Raw genomic sequence first — 22,291 nt, 5'->3', positions numbered from 1 at the left:
GGTAAGGGTCAGACCATCAGTTGCCAGGAAACAGGGTGTTGGCCATTCTCTGTGTCCAGACCCCTGCACACACCTGCCCTCTAGGGCTCTGCAATGATCATACACCCTTACCCCACCCCCTAGATACTTAAGAACTGCATAGGGGAAACTGAGGCACCCCCACACTATTCAGAGGAAGCATTAAGAACAGTCCCACTTTGCCACACCAAGCCACACAGTTGAGCCTGGGGGACACCCCAGAGGTCACTGCCTTGTGTTTTCTGGTGGTTCCTGGCCTGCTGGTCTCTGCCATGTGCTGCCCCCAGGCATGCTTCAGGGGCTTCCTTTGCCTTGTGACGATTAATTCAAACCCACCTCCTGGCTGCCAAGCAGGCCCTTCAACCTGGCAGAGACCTGGGGTGCCTGGAGAGTGTGACCCCCAGGAGCTGCATGGCTGGCTCATCGGTCACCAGCCTGGGGCCCAGTTCCACAGGCCTTGCCCAGGGAAGTCAGTGTGTGGGAGAAGTCTGGGGCTGCACCTGGCAGCCCCTCCTGGGTCTGTGCTGGATTCTCCTGGGAGATTTGTGGCAGCCTGGATTCCTAGCCATAGCCGTGGGCCCCAACCCACCTGCAGACGGGAGAGCGGCTCTTCATATGGAAACCTCCTCCCCTATGAGCGCCCGTCCAGTGGCAACCCATGGGGTGGGGGCGGGGGGTAGGACCCAGCTCCCTAACTCCATTCCCTACAGAGAATCAGACCTGGCAGCCAGACCCCTGCCATTTGGGCCCACTGATCTACTGCCTTGGCGGAATACAAGGGTAGCTGCTCTTGCTACACTTCTGGACTTGGGGGCCACCCAGCCCCATAGCACAGCTATCCACTCCCTGCACCAAGCCGCACTGCTCGAGTGGACTCCAGGCCCAGGGGTTCAGGCAAAGCAGGTGGTCTCCATTTAGACTGCCCAGCTGGGGATCTGGAGAGGACGTGGGATGGACCCAGCCCGAGCTGGCTGCCAGATCCAGGGTGTTGCATGCCCCGGGGAGAAGCAGCAACCACATGTGCTCCCCATATGGATCATGGGACCAGGAGACTGCCTGGCTCCAGGGAGAGCCAACTTTGACTTCTCCCGCTCTAGATGCACAGCTGAAAGCGGTGCTGTGGCCATGTGGGTGGGGGGTGACAGGTCTCTTCCTCCTCCCTTGACTGCCCTGGAGCCCATTGAGGGGTGGGGCGTGGATTGTCAGCAGGATCAGTGCAATGCCGGGACACCTGTGTAGCCAGGCGCCGTGCTGACTGAGTGCCCTGAGGGGCTGTGGGCTTTGGAAATAACAGCCCTCCCTGAGAACCCAGGCCGGCTGCAAGAAGCGGAAGCAGAGCCAGGGTTTTGCGCCAATGGGGCCCTGTGCCGGCTCAGCCTTTCTGCCATGAGCTGAGACGTCCCAGTGCCCCAGCAATCCCCTGCCGTGAGTTCCTGCCTGGGAAGGGCTCAGGGGAGAGTCTGGGCCAAGCCCCTGGGCCAAGCAGAGGCAGGTTCCTAGGCAGGGCATGTGCCCAAGGCCACAGCGGTGTGAGGGGTTCTGGCTCTGGGACAACAGGGACAGTGCACAGGGAAGGCTGGGGGACTCCTCACAGAGCTTCAGCCCGGGCTCTCACCATCTGCCCTGACCCCTGCTGGCCTCCCTAGCACCCCTCCGCCCCTCCTGAGGAGGGGGTGCCCCTGAACAGCTGTGCCTACGGCAGCAGGGAGGAGCTGGGGGAAGTGCTGTGAGGAGGGAATCTGAGGCAGTGGAGTGGAAGGGGGGAGACTTTCCTCCCATGTCCCTGCTCCATCTTGCCAGCAGCCGTTTTTGCTGCCCCAGCCTCCCACAGTGAGTGGGGTGGGTGGGTAGGAGCAAGGGGGCCTGGCACAGGGTCAGCAGCAGGGAGCAGACAGGTGCTGCTCTGGGGCTGCCAGGGCACCTGCCCCATGACCCACCGCCCATGCAGCATGGCGCCGGGCACAGCTCCCTCTGCCTTCCCCACCCAGGCCACGACTCCTAGACCCAGCAGCCCTCAGGGGACCAGGCAGGCCACGTCGCCCACATGCTACGGCTCTGTCCTCGGGCCTTGCCTCCTGGGTGCTGTCGCAGGGAAGCTCCCGGCGCCCCCATGCCACAAGGCCCAGCCCCAGTGCCCCAACAATGACCCCCGTGCCAAGCCTGGGGAGCCTCTGCCCAGGGCTTGCAGCACCATGGGCCAGCCAGACCATCCTCCACACGGTGAAGCCATCCAAGGGCAGCGCTCAGCCCAGTACGCTGGGATCACCCCTCCCCCCCCAAAGGGACACCCCCTAAATAGCCCCCGACCCTGCCTCACCCAGCAGCCAGTTATCAGAGCCCCTACAAGCCCCCCTGCCCTGACACAGACAGAGCTCTGTCACTGCAACGTGCCCCCTCACCAGCCACCGACCCACCACCCCTCGGCAACACAATGCCACACCCACTTCCTGCCTCTGCACGAACACAACCACCAACCTGCCTGCCCTCTGCACCCCCACCCATCCTGCCGCCCTCTGAATGCCCAACACAGCTCAGGGCGGCCCAAGGGCTCTCTCTATCTGCCACCCTGAGACCTCCTTATGTCGCTCAGCACGGCCGGAGAGCGCCCAGTGCTCAGCCAGGCGTGAACAATTCCCAGCTCACTAACCCCCCCCAGCTGTGCCCAGCCAGGCGTGAACAATTCCCAGCTCGCTAACCACTGCCCCGCCCCCAGCTGTGCCCAGCCAGGTGTGAACAATTCCCAGCTCACTAACCCCCCCCGTGCCCAGCCACGTGTGAACAATTCCCAGTTCACTAACCCGCCCCGCAGTGCCCAGACGGGTGTGAACAATTCCTGGCTCACTAACACCCCCCCCGCTGTGCCCAGCCAGGCGTGAACAATTCCCGGCTCACTAACACCCCCCCCGCTGTGCCCAGCCAGGCGTGAACAATTCCCAGCTCACTAACCACTGCCCCCCCCAACTGTGCCCAGCCAGGCGTGAACAATTCCCAGCCCACTAACCCCCCCCGCAGTGCCCAGCCAGGCGTGAACAATTCCCAGCTCACTAACCCCCCCCAGCTGTGCCCAGCCAGGCGTGAACAATTCCCAGCTCACTAACCCCCCCCAGCTGTGCCCAGCCAGGCGTGAACAATTCCCAGCTCACTAACTCCCCCAGCTGTGCCCAGCCAGGCGTGAACAATTCCCAGATCACTAACTCCCCCCCACCGCCCAGCCAGGCGTGAACGATTCCCAGCTCACTAACCGCCCCCCCGCTGTGCCAAGCCAGTTGTGAACAGTTCCCAGCTCACTAACCTGCCCCCCCCCCAGCGCCCAGCCAGGCGTGAACAATTCCCAGCTCACTAACCACTGCCCCCCCAACTGTGCCCAGCCAGGCGTGAACAATTCCCAGCTCACTAACCCCCCCCCCCCGCAGTGCCCAGCCAGGCGTGAACAATTCCCGGCTCACTAACACCCCCCCCCGCTGTGCCCAGCCAGGCGTGAACAATTCCCAGTTCACTAACCCCGCCCCGCTGTGCCCAGCAAGGCGTGAACAATTCCCAGCGCACTGACCCCGCCCCTGCTGTGCCCAGCCAGGCGTGAACAATTCCTGGCTCACTAACCCCCCCACCAGTGCCCGGCCAGGTGTGAACAATTCCCAGCTCAGTAACCCCCCCCCGCAGTGCCCAGCCAGGCGTGAACCATTCCCAGCTCACTAACACACCCTGCTGTGCCCAGCCAGGCGTGAACTATTCCCAACTCACTAACCCCCCCCCCAGCTGTGCCCAGCCAGGCGTGAACAATTCCCAGCTCACTAACCACTGCCCCCCCCGCTGTGCCCAGCCAGGCGTGAACAATTCCTGGCTCACTAACCCCCCACCAGTGCCCGGCCAGGTGTGAACAATCCCCAGCTCACTAACCCCGCCCCCCCGCAGTGCCCAGCCAGGCGTGAACCATTCCCAGCTCACTAACCCACCCCAGCTGTGCCCATCCAGGCGTGAACTATTCCCACCTCACTATCCACTGCCCCCCCCCAGCTGTGCCCAGCCAGGCGTGAACAATTCCCGGCTCACTAACCCCCTGCCAGTGCCCAGCCAGGTGTGAACAACTCCCAGCTCACTAACCCGCCCCCCCCAGCGCCCAGCCAGGCGTGAACAATTCCCAGCTCACGAACCACTGCCCCCCCCAGCTGTGCCCAGCTAGGCGTGAACAATTCCCAGCTCACTAACCCCCCCCCGCTGTGCCCAGCCAGGCGTGAACAATTCCCAGCTCACTAACCACCAGCCCCCCCGTTGTGCCCAGCCAGGGATGAACAATTCCCAGCTCACTAACCCGCCCCCCCGTTGTGCCCAGCCAGGTGTGAACAATTCCCAGCTCACTAACCGCCCCCAGCTGTGCCCAGCCAGGTGTGAACAATTCCCGGCTCACTAACCACCCCCCCCCGCTGTGCCCAGCCAGGGATGAACAATTCCCAGCTCACTAACCGCCCCCCCGCTGTGCCAAGCCAGTTGTGAACAGTTCCCAGCTCACTAACCTGCCCCCCCCCAGCGCCCAGCCAGGCGTGAACAATTCCCAGCTCACTAACCACTGCCCCCCCAACTGTGCCCAGCCAGGCGTGAACAATTCCCAGCTCACTAACACCCCCCCACCGCCCAGCCAGGCGTGAACGATTCCCAGCTCACTAACCGCCCCCCCGCTGTGCCAAGCCAGTTGTGAACAGTTCCCAGCTCACTAACCTGCCCCCCCCCAGCGCCCAGCCAGGCGTGAACAATTCCCAGCTCACTAACCACTGCCCCCCCAACTGTGCCCAGCCAGGCGTGAACAATTCCCAGCTCACTAACCCCCCCCCCGCAGTGCCCAGCCAGGCGTGAACAATTCCCGGCTCACTAACACCCCCCCCGCTGTGCCCAGCCAGGCGTGAACAATTCCCAGTTCACTAACCCCGCCCCGCTGTGCCCAGCAAGGCGTGAACAATTCCCAGCGCACTGACCCCGCCCCTGCTGTGCCCAGCCAGGCGTGAACAATTCCTGGCTCACTAACCCCCCCACCAGTGCCCGGCCAGGTGTGAACAATTCCCAGCTCAGTAACCCCCCCCCGCAGTGCCCAGCCAGGCGTGAACCATTCCCAGCTCACTAACACACCCTGCTGTGCCCAGCCAGGCGTGAACTATTCCCAACTCACTAACCCCCCCCCCAGCTGTGCCCAGCCAGGCGTGAACAATTCCCAGCTCACTAACCACTGCCCCCCCCGCTGTGCCCAGCCAGGCGTGAACAATTCCTGGCTCACTAACCCCCCACCAGTGCCCGGCCAGGTGTGAACAATCCCCAGCTCACTAACCCCGCCCCCCCGCAGTGCCCAGCCAGGCGTGAACCATTCCCAGCTCACTAACCCACCCCAGCTGTGCCCAGCCAGGCGTGAACTATTCCCACCTCACTATCCACTGCCCCCCCCCAGCTGTGCCCAGCCAGGCGTGAACAATTCCCGGCTCACTAACCCCCTGCCAGTGCCCAGCCAGGTGTGAACAACTCCCAGCTCACTAACCCGCCCCCCCCAGCGCCCAGCCAGGCGTGAACAATTCCCAGCTCACGAACCACTGCCCCCCCCAGCTGTGCCCAGCTAGGCGTGAACAATTCCCAGCTCACTAACCCCCCCCCCGCTGTGCCCAGCCAGGCGTGAACAATTCCCAGCTCACTAACCACCAGCCCCCCCGTTGTGCCCAGCCAGGGATGAACAATTCCCAGCTCACTAACCCGCCCCCCCGCTGTGCCCAGCCAGGTGTGAACAATTCCCAGCTCACTAACCGCCCTCAGCTGTGCCCAGCCAGGTGTGAACAATTCCCAGCTCTCTAACCCCCCCAGCTGTGCCCAGCCAGGTGTGAACAATTCCCGGCTCACTAACCACCACCCCCCGCTGTGCCCAGCCAGGGATGAACAATTCCCAGCTCACTAACTGCCCCCCCGCTGTGCCAAGCCAGTTGTGAACAGTTCCCAGCTCACTAACCTGCCCCCCCCCAGCGCCCAGCCAGGCGTGAACAATTCCCAGCTCACTAACGCCCCCCGCAGTGCCTAGCCAGGCGTGAACAATTCCCAGCTCACTAACCCCCCCCAGCTGTGCCCAGCCAGGTGTGAACAATTCCCAGCTCTCTAACCCCCCCAGCTGTGCCCAGCCAGGTGTGAACAATTCCCAGCTCACTAACAACTGCCCCCCCCAGCTGTGCCGACCCAGGCGTGAACAATTCCCGGCTCACTAACCACCCCCCCCGCTGTGCCCAGCCAGGGATGAACAATTCCCAGCTCACTAACCCCCCCCCCCCCGCAGTGCCCAGCCAGGCGTGAACAATTCCCAGCTCACTAACCACTGCCCCCACCCCAGCTGTGCCCAGCTAGGTGTGAACAATTCCCAGCTCACTAACCTGCCCCCCCCAGCGCCCAGCCAGGCGTGAACAATTCCCAGCTCACTAACCTGCCCCCCCCCAGCGCCCAGCCAGGCGTGAACAATTCCCAGCTCACTAACCTGCCCCCCCCAGCGCCCAGCCAGGCGTGAACAATTCCCAGCTCACTAACCCCCCCCCACTGCCCAGCCAGGCGTGAACGATTCTCAGCTCACTAACCGCCCCCCCCGCTGTGCCAAGCCAGTTGTGAACAGTTCCCAGCTCACTAACCTGCCCCCCCCCCAGCGCCCAGCCAGGCGTGAACAATTCCCAGCTCACTAACGCCCCCCGCAGTGCCTAGCCAGGCGTGAACAATTCCCAGCTCACTAACCCCCCCCAGCTGTGCCCAGCCAGGCGTGAACAATTCCCAGCTCACTAACCCCCCCCCAGCTGTGCCCAGCCAGGCGTGAACAATTCCCAGCTCACTAACCACTGCCCCCCCCAACTGTGCCCAGCCAGGCGTGAACAATTCCCAGCTCACTAACCGCCCCCCAGCGCCCCGCCAGGCGTGAACGATTCCCAGCCCACTACCCCCAGGCCCCCAGCTGACTGCCAGAATCCGGGGACAGGCGGGGTGCTCAAACCACACAAAGTGCTGTGCTGAGATTCACAGCGGGTCTGCTCTGCCCGCCTCAGAGACAGGGAATGGCCAGGCCCAGGTTGCAACGCTCTGGCCTGCCTAGCCGCATGGAGCAGTGCCTGGTGGGAGCTGCCCCCTGCCCAGAAGTCGATCCCCCGCCCCGCAGAGCCCCCGGCTCAGGGGCTGGAGTCTGTTTCCTCCACAGAACTGCGAAGGCTCCAGCCCCAGGCCCCAGCCATGTGCGCTGCTGCAGGCTGACGGGCTGCCCAGGGTGGGTGAGGCGGAGCGACGCCCGGCAAGGAGGGAGCCCAGCGGGACTCGGCGCCCAGGTGCAGCTGCAGGGCAGCAGCGAGGACACAGCTCAGCAGGCTGCTGGGGACCCCGCTCCCCTGGGGGCCCGACACGGACTCCCTGGCAGCCAGTGATGTGCGGAGCACCGTGCGCAGCTGGGCAGCAGAGCCCCGGGGGAAAACCATGGGCTCACCCCACCCTGCAGTTAACTGCCTGCCTCAGCCCCAGAGCTGCCCCACAGCCAGCCCTGTGCCCCAGCTGGCAATGCCCAGCCAGGCCAGGCTGACAATTCACAGCAGAGGGGAGAAATCTCCCGACAGAAGCAGAAGCCAAAGCGACTCCATCACTGGCCACTAACTCAGTGGGGAGAAAAATAACTTTACAAATTCTGGGTCCAGGCCCCCCCAGCCCCGGTCCAGTTCTGGGGTGAATCAGGAGCAGCACCACGGAGCCAAGCTGGTGGGAGAGGAGTGCCAGGCCCAGAGACACCCTGTGCCATGCTCTGGTTGTAGAGCACCCGTACAATATTCTGCTGCCCTGTGAGAAGCTGCCGGTACCACAGTAAACGCAATGCTCATGGGGTGAGCACAGCTTCCTGGGCAGTGTTCCACGTTCCCTAGGGCCTCACCGACAGGAACCAATCGCCCCTTGCATACCGTGGACCCCCAGTACCTGCTCCCACAGGGCCTGTCCCATGCAGGCGGTACCCCTGCTCCCCCCACGGTGAAAGTCACCCACTGCACAAGAGAATGGCCGACACCCTGTTTCCTGGCAACTGATGGCCTGGCCCTTCCCCCCTGCAAGGTGAGAGCTAAAGGGTTGGAGAACAAAGGAACCAGGTGACCTCCTGGCGCGGGAAAGGGACAAAGCCCAGAGGAGGAGGGGCTGGAGGGAGTTTTCAGTTTGGGACTGGCTGGGAACATGGAGTGAAGTGCAGATGGGGTTGTCTGGCTCACTGCCCCCCAAAATGGACCCAGCTGAGGGGTCCTGTTCTCTGCACCTACAAGCTCTGCGTTATACCATGTTTCTGTCATCTATACAAAAATAAACCTCTGTTTTATTGGCTGACTGAGAGTCATGTCTGATTGTAAAGTTGGGGTGCAGGACCCTCTGGCTTCCCCAGGAGCCCGCCTGGGCAGACTTGCGGTAGGAAGCACACGGAGGGGCAGAGGATGCTGAATGCTGCAAGCTCAGACCCAGGAAGGTGGAAGCTGTGTGAGCTGAGTGTCCTGAAGTCAGTCTGTTCACAGAGAGGAGACTTCCCCAGAGTCCTGACTGGCTTCATAGGGAGCAATTCCAGAGCATCGCCCAGGGACTCCGTGACAACTGGTGGCAGCGATGGGATGTACTGCACCCCGTGGATGGCGCTTCCTGCAGTAAGTGACTGGGGAGCAGTAAAACAAAGGGGATTTGACGAGGACCAGGTGTGCTGAAGGCTCAGAGAGGAGCGGTTTCGGGGGGTGGTTAACCTCTGGGAGTGTGTGACCAGCGAGAAGGACTGTGCAGTAATGGGGTCCCCCTGGGGACTGCAGTGAGCAGTCCAAGGGGTGGAGGAGTCTGCAGCTCGACCCTGGCAAAGAGGTGGTGACCTCGAGAAGGGCTGGCACACTAGGGGTTCTCCCTGGAAACCGTGGGGAGCTGAGAGCACACAGGCCTTTGAGTCCACAACAACTTGGGAAGAGTGGAGTGAGGGCCTGTCACTGTCTCCTTAAGAAGGACATTGTAACCCTGTGCAGGAAGAAAGGGTTGGGCATTGGAAAGTTCACCAAAGCAGAGTTAACCGTGCAGCTGGAGGAGGATGAGCGCTCTAAGGAACAGATTCCTGACCCCAAATGGGGCTATAGCAGGATCTGGGAGCAGCTGGAGTAGTAGCCAGGCATCCCCAAGACTCCTGTCCCCGACCTGACGGGGGTCTTCACGATCAGGTTCCCCATCGGGGGATCGGAGACGGACGGGATTGGAGCTGAGTCCGAGAGAGCAAGAGGACTGTGAGAGACAGCGAGAGCCCGAGAAAGAGCTGCAGAAGCAGCAGCAGCATGAACTGGCAGTGGGGGAGCGGAGAGGCCTAGGGGACCTCCCCGGGGTGAGTGGGGATAGACCCCGGGAGGCCAGTTCCGCAGGGAACCTCGAGACTAAATTGCTGTGACGAAGCGGGACTGTTCTTAATGGAGATTTGAACCAGGAGGACCCTGCGGAAAAGCCCCGGTGTCTAGCTCCCTTGCTGGGTCCCAAGGCCATAGACTCAGTCAGCCAGATGGGTGGGGAGGTGGACAGGCTCCCACTCCTGACCCCAACCTATATGTCTGTGTGGAGTTTCCTGGGGCCAGGCCCCTCAGACCCCCAGTGGGAGCGGAAGGTGATGGTCAATGGGGAGACATTCCTGGGGTGGCGAGATCCTGGGACAGAGAGAACTGGTGTCAGGCCCTGGGTGATGCAGCCTCAGATGCTGAGGGGCTGGGTGAGGGACGAAGCCCCTTGCCCTCCCTATGTCCAAGATCCCTGTGCAGACCCAGGAGGGGTTGGGCTGGCTGGTCATTGGGGTTCTCCAGGATACCAGCTGCGAGACCCTGTTGTGGGGCGACTGTGTCTCTTTGGGACAGGATCCAGGCCCTGCTCCTGTAACTGCCAAGGGTTTGAATTTGAATCCAGAGAACCAATCAGCAGAGAGGGAAATGGTCCGTGAAAATGCAGATGACCTGGCTGGCAGCAGGGAGGAGCAGCTAGGCTCAGGATACCTGCCTGCTTGTAACCAGACCCCTGGGGCTGGGTGGGACAGAGAGATGCTCCCTGCCCCCTTGCACACCGGAGAGGGGGCTCAGGCTGACTCTGATGCAGTGAGGAAAGCAGCGAGCTCGCTGCCTACCCCACTGGGACAGCAAGGGCAGCGCTGAGCACAGTGGGAGCTGAGACCCCAGCTGAGTGGGGGGAGACACAGGCAGGGCACGGGATCTGTGGGGAGTGGCAAGGTGCTTGGTAAGGAAAGTCTGGATAAGCCTAGGCAGCCTTGTGAGCTGATGGCTGTGTCCAGTCAGCAGGGTGGGAAGGCGAGGAGAGTGGGAGATGAGTGTTCCTGGACCTTACCTGTTAGCTGGGTGGAGAAGTGCGACAGGGAAGGAAACGTGTCTGTGTCTGTCAGGGGTATTGACTTGCCTGTGGAGGGAGCTACCCTGATCTCCAAGCAGTTGTCTGTGACCAGCCTTGTGTGCTGTGCCCAAGCGGTGTGTCTGGGAAAGGAGAAAGTGTGTCCGGCTCTTCTTTGTCTGTGGAGCTGACAGAAGGGGCCTTTCAGCCTGTGATAGCTGAGAATAGTGCAGTTGTCTCAGAGTTGGTTCTGGATTCAGCTAAAGCCCAAGAAGGGAATGGTCCTAAGTTTGCATCTGCTCAGGAGAATGGCCCTGTAACTAGGTCACAGTTCGTGTCTATGCAAAATCCCAGAGACCAGACAATTCTGGTGCTTGTATTTTGCCTGTTGCTAGTGTGTGGTTGGGAAAGGGTGTAGTAACTGTGTCTAATCAGGGTGAGATCCTAGCCAGGGCACAAGGAGAGCAGAAAGGTGATTTGATTGTGTTACCTACTGAGGGTGTGGAAACCTGTAGCAAGAAGGAAAAGATTCCTGAACTTGTGTGTGGCAAAGGGAAGGAGAATGCTTCTGACCCTTTTATCTAGGAAGTCTGTCAGTTTGCCTGAAAGGGGATTGGGTAGGAATCTGCCGGATGGGCCAGAGGTGATTCTGGATGTAAGTGAGACCCAGAAAGAGTCTGTTGTTGTTCAGGAAAGTGTTTCTCTAGAAAGAAAAGGAGTATTTGTGGCACCTTAGAGACTAACTCCCTTTCTTTTTGCGAATACAGACTAACATGGCTATTACTCTGAAACCTGTTTCTCTAGAGCAAGCCCTAGGTGAAGAGGGTAAGGGCAGAATTTCTGTGAAGGGTGAATTGTTGCATAGAAAAGCCCTAGGGAAAGGAATCCTCATGGAGTCTTTGCAAGAAGTTTTACTGCAACTGAAGGGTGTGAAAGTGATTTAATCAAGAAAAGAAAGGGAGTACTTGTGGCACCTTAGAGACTAACAAATTTATTTGAGCATGAGCTTTCGTGAGCTACAGCTCACTTCATTGGATGCATCTCTAAGGTGCCTCAAGTCCTCCTTTTCTTTTTGCGAATACAGACTAACACGGCTGCTACTCTGAAACTTTATCAAGAAAGTTTCAGTTCCTAACAGCCAGAAATCTTCTGTTGTGAATGGATCCACTGACTTTCCTGTTGAAGGATGCAGTGTGGATAGCTTTGAGAAGGTCTCAGATGAAGTGAAAGCTGTTAAGAAAGTTAAACAGTCCTATAACCAAGTGGCTGTGTTTGGCCAACTTGTTGGGGAGACAAGCTTGTTGAGAAAGGACTGTCTCCATGCTAGTTCTGTAAGTGAACAGCATGTGGCCCAGGTCAAGATGGGGGCTCTTAACCAAGAGAGCCCGAATTGCAGCCCTCCAGACTGGAGCGCTGGGAGAAGACCCGATCCCAGTTTGACCCCCAGGGGTTTTGGGGTGGCAAAAGGGCACAGGCCACATAAACCTTCCCATATGTGGTATGCAAGTGCTGTCGACCACCCCCGACCTAAGGGAGGGCGTGAAACTGGAAGGGCCTGGTGTAACTCCCACCAAGGAATGGGAGAGATGCTGGGGCATCCATGAGAACGTTGGTGGCTTCAAACTTCCCCAGGTTATCAGCTAAAGTGACCCCGCTCAGTTCGGCCTCGAAAGGAGGAGAAATGTGACGAAGCGGAACTGTTCTTAATGTTTCCTCTGAATAGTGTGGGGGTGCCTCAGTTTCCCCTATGCAGTTCTTAAGTATCTAGGGGGTGGGATAAGGGTGTATGATCCTTGCAGAGCCCTAGAGGGCAGGTGTGTGCAGGGGTCTGGACACAGAGAATGGCCAACACCCTGTTTCCTGGCAACTGATGGCCTGGGCCCTTCCCCCCTGCAAGGTGAGAGCTAAAGGGTTGGAGAACAAAGGAATCCAGAGACCTCCTGGCCCGGGAAAGGGACAAAGCCCAGAGGAGGAGGGGCTGGAGAGAGTTTCAGTTTGAGGCTGGCTGGGGACATGGAGTGAAGTGCTGATGGGGTTGTCTGGCTCACTGCCCCGCAAAATGGACCCCGCTGAGGGGTCCTGTTCTCTGCACCTACAAGCTCTGTGTTAGACCATGTTCCTGTGGTCTAATAAACCTTCTGTTTTCCTGGCTGGCTGAGAGTCACGTCTGACTGCGGAGTTGGGGGGCAGGACCCTCTGGCTTCCCCAGGAGCCCGCCTGGGCGGACTCGCTGTGGGAAGCGCACGGAGGGGCAGAGGAGGCTGAATGCTCCAAGGTTAGACCCAGGAAGGGGGAAGCTGTGTGAGCTGTGTGCCCTGCAGACAGTCTGCTCCCAGAGAGGAGACTTCCCCAGAGTCCTGACTGGCTTCGTAGGGAGCAGTTCCAGAGCACCACCCAGGGACTCCATGACACCACAGTACACAGACCTTGCAGGACCTAGGGGGATTTCACCATGAAAGAGACAAGCCTTAAGGAGCTTGCCTGGCCCACTGCTGCCCTCAGCCCTGACCTGCCCCCACCGCACACTGTTGGAGGTGGGGGAAGACCTCAGGCCACGCTCTCAGACTCCAACCCTGCACTCCTGATGCTCAGAGCCCATCTGTCCAGAACTCCCAGGCACACCGTCTCCTGTCTCAGTGGACAGCACTGCAGGAGGGAGCAGCACGGACAGGTTCGGAGAACAGGCAGAGTGGGGTTCTTGCTCTTTCACCCCAGGCAATGTCTCCTTTGGGCAGAGGCCTGGGAGATTCCAGGGGGGAAGCCGAGAGCAGACAGAACGGGGCATGGAACGGAAGTGCTGGCTGGAGCCAAGCACCGAGGGGCTGAGCCCCTGGCAGATTGTGCCCCCTGCCGGGAGGCTGCTCCCAAAGGGCACTTCAGGATGGGACTCTGGGCTCCTGCAGGGCTGACTCACTGCCGAGCAGTTGCAGTTACCTGCCCTGTGAGTGAGCAGGAAACCGGCCCCGGAAGTGCTTCCTTTTCCCAGCGAGAAGCCTTCTGACTCACTGCCCCAGCCTCCTACCTGCCCAGGGCAGCAGCTCTCAACCCTGCCCTGCACTGCAGGGAGAGGGGCCTGGCTGTCTCCCAGCTCAACACAAGGCTACTGATGACAACTCCTCCTGCAAGTTCCCATCCCAGATCCCCCTCACAGGGGTCTAGCCACCCAGGCAGGACAAAATCAGCTGGCATGAGCCTGCAGGGCTGGGAGAGCGATGGCTGCCTGCCTGCAGCTCCCTGCTGGACCCCCCCCACCCCCGCACCTGCCCGCTGGCTGGCAACCAGAGCAGGGGGAACTGGCGATCAGGACTCCTGGGTTCCTTTCCTGGCTCTGCCACTGCCTTCCTGTGTCTCTGTGCACCGGGAAGGTTAGTGACCCTGTCCCATCTGTCTGGGAGCTGGGGGAAGGGGCCGATGACCCGCCCAGGCCAGTCCTATCATTATGACTCTACCCGCCTGGGAAGGAACGAGCCACAATTGCTGTGGACCCAAGCTCCCAGCAGCCACAAGGAACAGACTGGGCCAGCTAGCAGTGACTGTGGTGGAGAAGGACCCCCGCCTCCCAGCCAGCCCTGCCCACAGCCAGGCTCCTTTGGGCACTTCACGTGAAGAGCCCCAGGAGCAGCTGCTCCGTTGCAGCCCCCAGGCAGGGCCCTCTCTGTGCTAGCAGGAGAGACAGGGAGCTCTGATGCCCACGCAGGAGCCAGGCACAGACCTGGATCCCAGCCCAGCTCCAGGGGTCCTGCCTCTGTTGCCCCCGTGCCCAACAGCTGCCAGGCTTTCAGGGAAGTCCCGATGCTACTCGGGGCCCCCTAGACAAGATGCCCTGAGCCGGCTGGGAGCAGAGCAGGGGATGGTGCACTCGAGCAGCACAGGGCCCCAAGTACAACCTCTGAGCCTGCCCCAGCCAGGCCCCTAGCAGGAGGGGCAGGTATTCCTGCCCTGGCCATGGAGGCAGCTCTTCCTGGAGCAGCCTGGCATGGAGCCTGCGCTGCAGCCAACAGGATGTGTTAGGACAGGACCTGCTGCTTCCAGGCAAACCTGCTGGAGGTGAATGAGAGCAACTCGCCCTGCCCTGCCCCGCCCGCACACTCCAGTGGGTTGCGCTCAGGATGGACCCTCTTCCCTGCTGTCATGGTGGACAGGGCAGGCCCCTGCTCTTCTGGGGTGAGGGGCCAGGCTGCCCCCTCTCAGGGCAGGAGCCTGCAGGGGCCAGGCTCTGTGCTATCCATCTGAGCAGCCTCCCCACACCCACAGACTGGAGTGGAGCTGTACAGAGACAGGGCCCATAAACCAGTGTGGGCATGTGAGGCCAGGATGGGTCCACCTGGGGCAGGGATTGGAGGCAGGGCTGAGCCCAGCACAAGCCAGAGAACTGACCTGGCACATCACAGGCAGGATGGGGCATACACAGAGCTCTAGCTGTCCCACCCAGCACCACAGGCCCAATCCTGATCACGGCATCTCAATGCTACCATGTACAACAGACACTGCACCTGCCCCTGAGCACCAAGCCCCAGATAGCACATGGCCAGTAAGAACTTGCTGCATTCACCCTGCCAGAGCAAATGGCATCCAGTCTGAGCTGCCAGCGAGGACCCATGGGGAGCCCCCCCCACCAGCACCTCCTCATGGCAGCGCTGGGCCGAGCAGTCCCCTGCGAGCACCCATGGGTTGCTGGTCTGGTCGCAGCAGAGCGGGAGGGAAACCAAGATGGCAGGCTGGGGCGTTACTGGGAACAGACTCCTGCCAAAGGCTGCAGAGTCTGACCCCGCTGGGTGGCAGGGAGCCATCCCCATGCACGTGGGTCCCTGCAGTGCTCTCCCTGCAGCAGGTCCCCAGTGCCTCGCTCTGGCTGCTCACCCGCCCCCATCACCACAGCCCTGAGCACCCTGCGATCGGTAACGGTTCCACTGTCACACGTCCTGCTGGGGTGGGCAGGGCTGTTATCCCTGCAGTACCAGGACCGATCTCAGAGCACAGATTGAAACCCAGGCTGCCCAAGCCCTAGGCTGGTCCCTGATCACTGGGCAAACAGGCTTCCTGTGCTCTGACCTCACCCAGCAGCTGGGAGCAGGGCAGGGCACTGGCCCCTCCCCAACTCCAGCAGGGCTGAGCTCTGCCAGGGCCCCCAGCACGAACCACGCAGGGTCCCGAGAGATCAGCACATAGGACAGACCACCAGGCTGCTCCCCCTAGCCCTGGCAGGCCAATTCCAGGGCAGACACACCACAGCGCAGCCTGAGAGCAGGGGCATGATATACAGAGGACGGACGTGCCAGAGCCTTGCCCATGGGACGGGATCCCTGTGCAACACCCTGGCCCAGCAAACTAATGGCCTGCCCTGGCAAGGACGCACTAGGGAGGAGCCTCTGCTCCCAGCAACAAGGCAGGATGGGACCCAGCGGAGCGGAAAGCAAACCCCTTCCCTCCCCAGTGACCTGCTTTCTCATTTGCAGGGAAGTGCCAGCACCTCCCCTCCCCCACCATTCCAGGACCCAGTTCAAAGCTACCCTCTCTATTCACCCCTCCCTGGACCCGCTCCAGCCAAACACACAGATCCTGCCTTTCCCCCTCCCCAGCTTCTCCAGCCTGGCCTGGGGGCTTTCAGGCAGCCCCCCCATGCTGGGTGCAGAAGCCTGCTCTGCAGCATCTGCTACCTGGAACCCCCTCGCTGGGGACAGTTCTGCCTCTTCGCCCGCCTGACAGGGGAGCTCCCCCGGCTCTGACTGCCTGCGAGCGGCTCTCTCCTTGCTTCCCCCTTCCTTCGCTGTGTCCATCACTTACACCCACTGCCTGGCCCTACTGCACGGGCCAGCATGTACCGTGGGCCTGCCCAGGCTGCACCCCCTCTGCTGGCACGCTGCCACGCAGGAACCATTCGGAGGCATGCTCTGGCTTGTGGGGTAGGCAGGGCACTGGTGTTTTGCAGCCTCAGCACCTAGCAGAGGTGTCACAAGGCATTTCAACACCAGGGAGAACGTAGGCTGCAGGATTGCACCACGGAGTTGCAGAACAGAGCACCATCCCACTGGCCCCTGGGGGAGGTCACAGGGACGCTGGCAAGTGCTACACACATCACCGTGGCTCTGGCCCCAGCACAAGCAGCCCTGTGGGGGGACAAGCAGGCCCTTCACAAGCCCAGGCCCCCTCCGCTCTCTCAGGTTCTCCCCAGCCTGGCTGGGGAAGCTGGGCTAGTCACTGTCCCTGGGTGGCCCTGGGTTCCCAGCCCGACAGAGAGTTCAGCGCCGGTGAAAGGTGCTTTCTAAGATCAGCAACAAACGCCAGACAGGACAATCCTATCCAGCTAAGGAGTGGGGGTCAACCCGCCGACATCTGGGCCCAAACTACACAGAGGAGTCCCTGAAGGCCCCCTCACGGGGGAAGTTCAAATACGTCACTGTGCAGCCACCCAGCCCCCAAGCCCAGCCCCTTAGTCCTCCAGCTGACCTACCCCAACCACCTCACCTCCTAATTCCTCCCTCTCTGGAGCACCAACAGGGGCTCAGCCCTGTACTCCTCAGGGCAATGTCAGAGCCCGGACACCTCCCTCCCTGTGGGGAACTGTGCAGGGAAGACATCCCCTGAGACTCCGCTCAGTCCCACACTGAGGGAAGAGTCCCCATGCTCAGCTCAGAGCCAAGTGCAGGGCAGGTTAGAACGTCCCAGAGAATTGTACGTCCTGGAGCAACAGTCGCAGTCCACAGAGAACTCTAAAGCTGCAGGCCCAGCCCAGGGTAGCAGGGTGAGGAGGGATCCCCCCTGACAGCATCACCTCCCCATGTGCAACAGGTACTGGCCACAGGGGGAGGCAGGACCCAGGCAAGCGGGATCAGTGGTCAGGTCTGTCTCTACAGTGTATAACTTTCCTGCTGTGGCCAATGAAGGCTGGCGGGGTGAGCTGGGCCCCGGGAATCGGCCACCAGCAGGACACATGGGCTGCAACCCTGCAGCTCCCACAACCCAGCCCAGAGAATGGGGCCAGCCAGTGTGCACAGGCCCTAACCAAGCTGTTCCCTGCCCTCACATCCCCTGCCCCTGGAGCCAGTGGAGGGGCCTAGAAGCAGCAGTCAGGAGCCACTCCCAAAAGCTGCTGTAACCCAGGCCCACGCAAGGGAGCCAGTGAGGTGGGTGCGATTGGCATGATGCTCTGTATGCTGCCACCGGGGCAGGGGCAGATCCCTCAGCAGGCGCCCGTCTCCTGTGCTGAGCCTCCCAGGGACACTCCGCCAGCCGGGCGGGACGAGGGCCCGAAGGGCACCGCTGGTAGCACAGGGCTAACGGGTAGAGCGGACAGCCACGAAAGCAGCCTCAGCCCAATCCCACTGCCAGCCCAGCCACTCCAGAGGAGCCAGGCCTAGGGCCCTGGGCCAGACCAGACTCGTACATCACACACCACAGGGTGGGGAAGGCGTTTCTCTGATCTCCCTGGCTCCCACGTTCCCACCACTGGGAGCAATTCCACACAAATCCCCATGTCCCAGCCCAGCCCTGCCCATCCTCCTTCCCAGTGCTCTGGGCCTGGGCCACACGGTGCAGTCAATGGGGTCTTTGAGGCCAGAGACAGCCCTCCCCCCCCACACACCTGGAGCTCCCAGCTCTGCTCATTCAGGCCTCAGCTGCAGGCAGGCAGCAGGTCCCATCCCGCTGCCCTGACTGGCACAGCACGACACGGCCGGGCAGCAGCCTCTGGCGTGGAAGTGAGCGTACGCCTACCCAGGCTCCAGAGCCCAGACCCAGGAGACCCGGCTCCCAGTCCTGGTTCTCCTACTGGCTCCCTGGGGGAGCTCTGGGGAGTCCCTGCCCACCTCTGGGCTTCTGCTTCCCCTCCACTGCCGGGGGAAACACGTCCCTGGGGCCAGACGTTTGCGAAGTGCCTGCGGATGGAAGGCGCTATGGAGAGGCATCATTCATGCAAACGCGCACATCTGTGACAACACGTGGGCAGCGCTGCCTGCATGTGCGGCAGCTGGTGCGAAAGTCTCTGCCCTTGGCGAGCCCACAAAACACCGGCTAGGGGGGCGTGCATGGTCCTGCCCTCCTGCCTGCTGATGGGCATGGGACACACGGCGGGGGCCTGTCGGCTGTGATCTCTGCCCCGGCCCCCAAGTCTCAGCGCCTTTAGTGCCCCAAGAAACCTCCTATGGGGCTCCCCCCCGCTCCGGTCCTCCTCCCTCCTGCCGGCCCCACACGACCCACAGCTCCAGCGGGTTCTCCTGCCAGCGGCGCCGGGCGAGCTCCCAGCAGGAGACACCGGCCGGGCCGGGCTCCGGGGCCGCCCCCCGCACTCACCGTAGTGCAGGCTGACCCGCGGCACCGTCTCCTCGGAGGCCGAGAGCAGCAGCAGGGCCCAGAGCGCCGGGGCCAGCAGGGAGAGCGAGAGGCCGAGCCCCATGGCGGGCGGGCGGGCTCCGCTCCCGGGCAGCGCAGCGCAGCCAGCAGCGGGCGGCTCCGGCTCCGGCTCCGGCTCCGTCCGTCGGCTGCAAAACTTTCCGCCGCCCGCCGTGGCGGGGCCTCCTGCGGCAGCCAGACCTAGGGGCAGAGAGCGCTCAGCGTGGGCGGCCCGCCCCATAGAGCCCAGCCCCCTGCCCGCTCCCCGGAACCCCGCCCCATGGCCAGCCCCCCTGCAAGCCCGCCCCACGGCCCGCCCCATAGAGCCCAGCCCCCTGCCCGCTCCCCGGAACCCCGCCCCACGGCCCGCCCCATAGAGCCCAGCCCCCCTGCCCGCTCCCCGGAACCTCGCCCCATAGAGCTCAGCCCCCCTGCAACCCCGCCCCACGGCCCACCCCATAGAGCCCAGCCCCCTGCCCGCTCCCCGGAACCCCGCCCCATGGCCAGCCCCCCTACAACCCCGCCCCACGGCCCGCCCCATAGAGCCCAGCCCCCTGCCCGCTCCCCGGAACCCCGCCCCACGGCCAGCCACCCTGCAACCCCGTCCCACGGCCCGCCCCATAGAGCCCAGCCCCCCTGCCCGCTCCACGGCCCCCACTGCCCCCCGAAGGCAGCCAGACCTAGGGGGAGAGAGCGCTCAGCGTGGGCGGCCCCACGGCACGGCCGGCCCCCCGTGGATCCCCCGCCCCATGGCCACCCCCCACGGGCAGCCAGACCTAGGAAGGGACAGTATTGGCCGGCCCCCCCCGTGCCAGCACCCCTCCCGTGTCAATTCTCGCGCCCCCTGCGACAGCACCCCCCGCCTGCCCCCCCTCCCCCCACTGTGTCTGTGCGAGCACCCCCTGCTGCCCCCCACCGGCGCCAACACCCCCAGGACCCCTTGCCCCCACTGTGGGAGCACCGCTGCCCCCGGCATCAGTACCCATCCCTGACAGCACCCGTACCCCCCACGCCCTGCCCCACAGCACCCGTACCCCCCACGCCCTGCCCCACAGCACCCTCCCATTGCACGGCAGCATCGTCACCTTCCCACACAGCCAGCCACCACCGCAGCGGCCATGCTCCCAGCACCCCCAGCAGCATGGGCACCCAGCCACCCAGGCCACGACGAGCTGCGGGGCTGCCCTTCCTGTAGCCCTGCCACGGCTCCGCTCTGCTCACGGGGTGACCGAGGCTGGGCCGACCCGACCTAGACCTACACACCCCATTCTGTCCCCCTGCACCCCGCCGTGCTACCCCCCATAGCCCCGCCACCACCCACCTCCCCCACTGCGCCAAGGCTGCCCCCTGTGTGCTCATGCCTGCTGCAGTCACAGCCCTCTGGCTCGGCCCCTCCACCCCCCAGAGCATGCAGCTCCCTGCCCCGCGGCCACGCGCTCACCAGAAAGCAATCCCTTGCTAGTGCCTTTCCAGGCACACAGGAGCCCCAGGGGACTTCCCACCACTAAAAGGAGGGGGCCAGGACTGTGAGCAGTTTGGGGCTGGGCCCATCTCCCCCGCTGTGAGTGTGCAGCGCCTGGCACACAGAGCTGCAGCCTAGGCCTGCTGCAATACAGAGAATAAACAGCCAGGGCAGGGGGCCGCCCAGGCAGCACTGGGCTCCGCTCTGTGAGCCCAGCTGGGAACTCAACATGTTTCTCTGTATGTACTACCCGGCCAGCTGCCTCCCAAGATGGGCTTCCATCTGCTCCTGCCTGTGCAGGGGGCAGGACACATGGGCACAGCTGAGTCCCCATCCCTGGTGCAGCAGAGTGAAGGCTTGCCCTAGATTCCTGCGCCTGCCTTGAGGAGGGGTGACAGTGCGCTACGGGTCGCATGCTCACGGATGGCTCATGCCACCGCTCACCCCTGCCCTGTGCAGGTCGCCCCTGGGCTGTGCTGGGGCTGAGGAGTGCAGCTGGTGCAGGGCCCTGCTGGAATGACTCCCATACACACAGGGCTCAGGGCCAGGAGGAGCCTGGCAGCATGCCCAGGACTGGCAGGCACAGTGTGGGACCAAAACATCCTTTCAGCGCCCGGCTGCAAACAAGCTCCAGCTAGTTCCCCTGGCAATAGGCCCCTTTGCTCCGTAAATCCATTGGCACCTGGAGCCCAGGTGCTTGGCTCGACCAGCCTGTCTCTCCCACCTATGCTCCTGGTTATTGCTCTGCCTCTGGGGCAGGGCCGGGCTGGGCCTGAACAACAACCAATTCCTGGCCAAGACACTAGTTTACTTTCAGTTCAGCCAATGCCAGCCAAGACTGTAGCAGCGTGAGCTTCCCCCAAGCAGTGCCCTGTCAGCACCAGCTGGGACCCCAGTGCTGTGAGCTTCCCTCAAGCAGTGCCCTGTCAGCACCAGCTGGGACCCAGTGCTGTGAGCTTCCCCCAGCAGTGCCCTGTCAGCACCAGCTGGGACCCCAGTGCTGTGAGCTTCCCTCAAGCAGTGCACTGTCAGCACCAGCTGGGACCCCAGTGCTGTGAGCTTCCCTCAAGCAGTGCACTGTCAGCACCAGCTGGGACCCCAGTGCTGTGAGTGCCCCCTAAGCAGTGCCCTGTCGGTGCCAGGTAGGACCCCAGCAGGGTGACCTCTCTTCCTCTCTAATACCATTGCTAACGCCAGAGCCTTCTTGAACTATAGAACTTTATTCTATTGACTGAATTTAAAAATGATTTTGGGCAGCTGGGAGAGTGAGAGGAAACCATGCCCCAGAGCCAGGGCCTCGACGCCATGGGGATGGGCACCTGGAAGATTCAGAACCCACCGGCCACCTGGTATGTTTGGAGAGCTGCTGTTCACCTGCTGCCTGCTCCCACGCAAGTCTGAGCCTCACACAAGGGCCCAAGGAACTGGCCACACTGGCCAGTGTCTGAAGCTATGCAAGTCACCACAGGATGAACTTGGCGCTTGCAGCCCTTCACACTCCAGCACCGCAGGGAGGTAACTGCTTCCAGGGAGGCTGCTGCTGCTACAGAGATCCCCTGAGAACTGCCTCCTCCCTAAGAGCAGCCTTGTGCCCCGGAGAGAGCTAAGCTGCCTGGGAATGCCTCATCCTTAGCTGTACAAATACTAGGTAGAAGTGGTGAAGTGAGCTGGCCTCTGTAGGCAGCCCTGGTGAGGCTGTAATTGGGACTAGGTGTCGCTGCACTTCAAGCAGGTGGGAGAAATGCTGGAGAGAATTCAAAGGAGGGCCACAAAGCTGATCCAAAAAGAAAAGGAGGACTTGTGGCACCTTAGAGACTAACCAATTTATTTGAGCATAAGCTTTCGTGAGCTACATGAATCCGATGAAGTGAGCTGTAGCTCACGAAAGCTTATGCTCAAATAAATTGGTTAGTCTCTAAGGTGCCACAAGTCCTCCTTTTCTTTTTGCGAATACAGACTAACACGGCTGCTACTCTGGAAGCTGATCCAGGGGCTGGAAAAGAAGCCTTGTGGCTTAAGAAGCTTACCCAAGAGAAGGCTGGGAAGTGCCTGGATCCATGTCTCGAGCAGATCTGAGAAGCATCAGAGTCTGTATCTACCTGGGGAACAAATCTTTAATAACGG

The 22,291-nt window shown here is 62.0% G+C and overlaps 1 protein-coding gene across 4 annotated transcripts in view; it reads right to left on the bottom strand.

The window, feature by feature from the left end:
• Window positions 1-22,291, bottom strand: part of SEMA4B (semaphorin 4B) — a 44,598-nt gene that overhangs the window by 10,451 nt on the left and 11,856 nt on the right. For 2 of the 4 annotated variants that reach the window (XM_073304591.2, XM_073304590.2), the window contains exon 2: window positions 18,667-18,906. In XM_073304591.2, the coding sequence (XP_073160692.2) occupies window positions 18,667-18,769 (103 nt within the window). In that variant the 5' untranslated portion in view covers window positions 18,770-18,906. Of the gene's footprint in view, window positions 1-18,666; window positions 18,956-22,291 lie in introns of those variants that run through there. The other 2 variants (XM_073304588.2, XM_073304589.2) reach the window with 1 other exon arrangement.

Source organism: Lepidochelys kempii, chromosome 10 (genome assembly GCF_965140285.1).
Source record: "Lepidochelys kempii isolate rLepKem1 chromosome 10, rLepKem1.hap1, whole genome shotgun sequence".
In the NCBI taxonomy this organism is placed as follows: Eukaryota; Metazoa; Chordata; order Testudines; family Cheloniidae; genus Lepidochelys; species Lepidochelys kempii.
The sequence above is the reverse complement of the archived record's forward strand: the minus strand, read 5'-3'. Positions and strand labels throughout refer to the sequence as shown.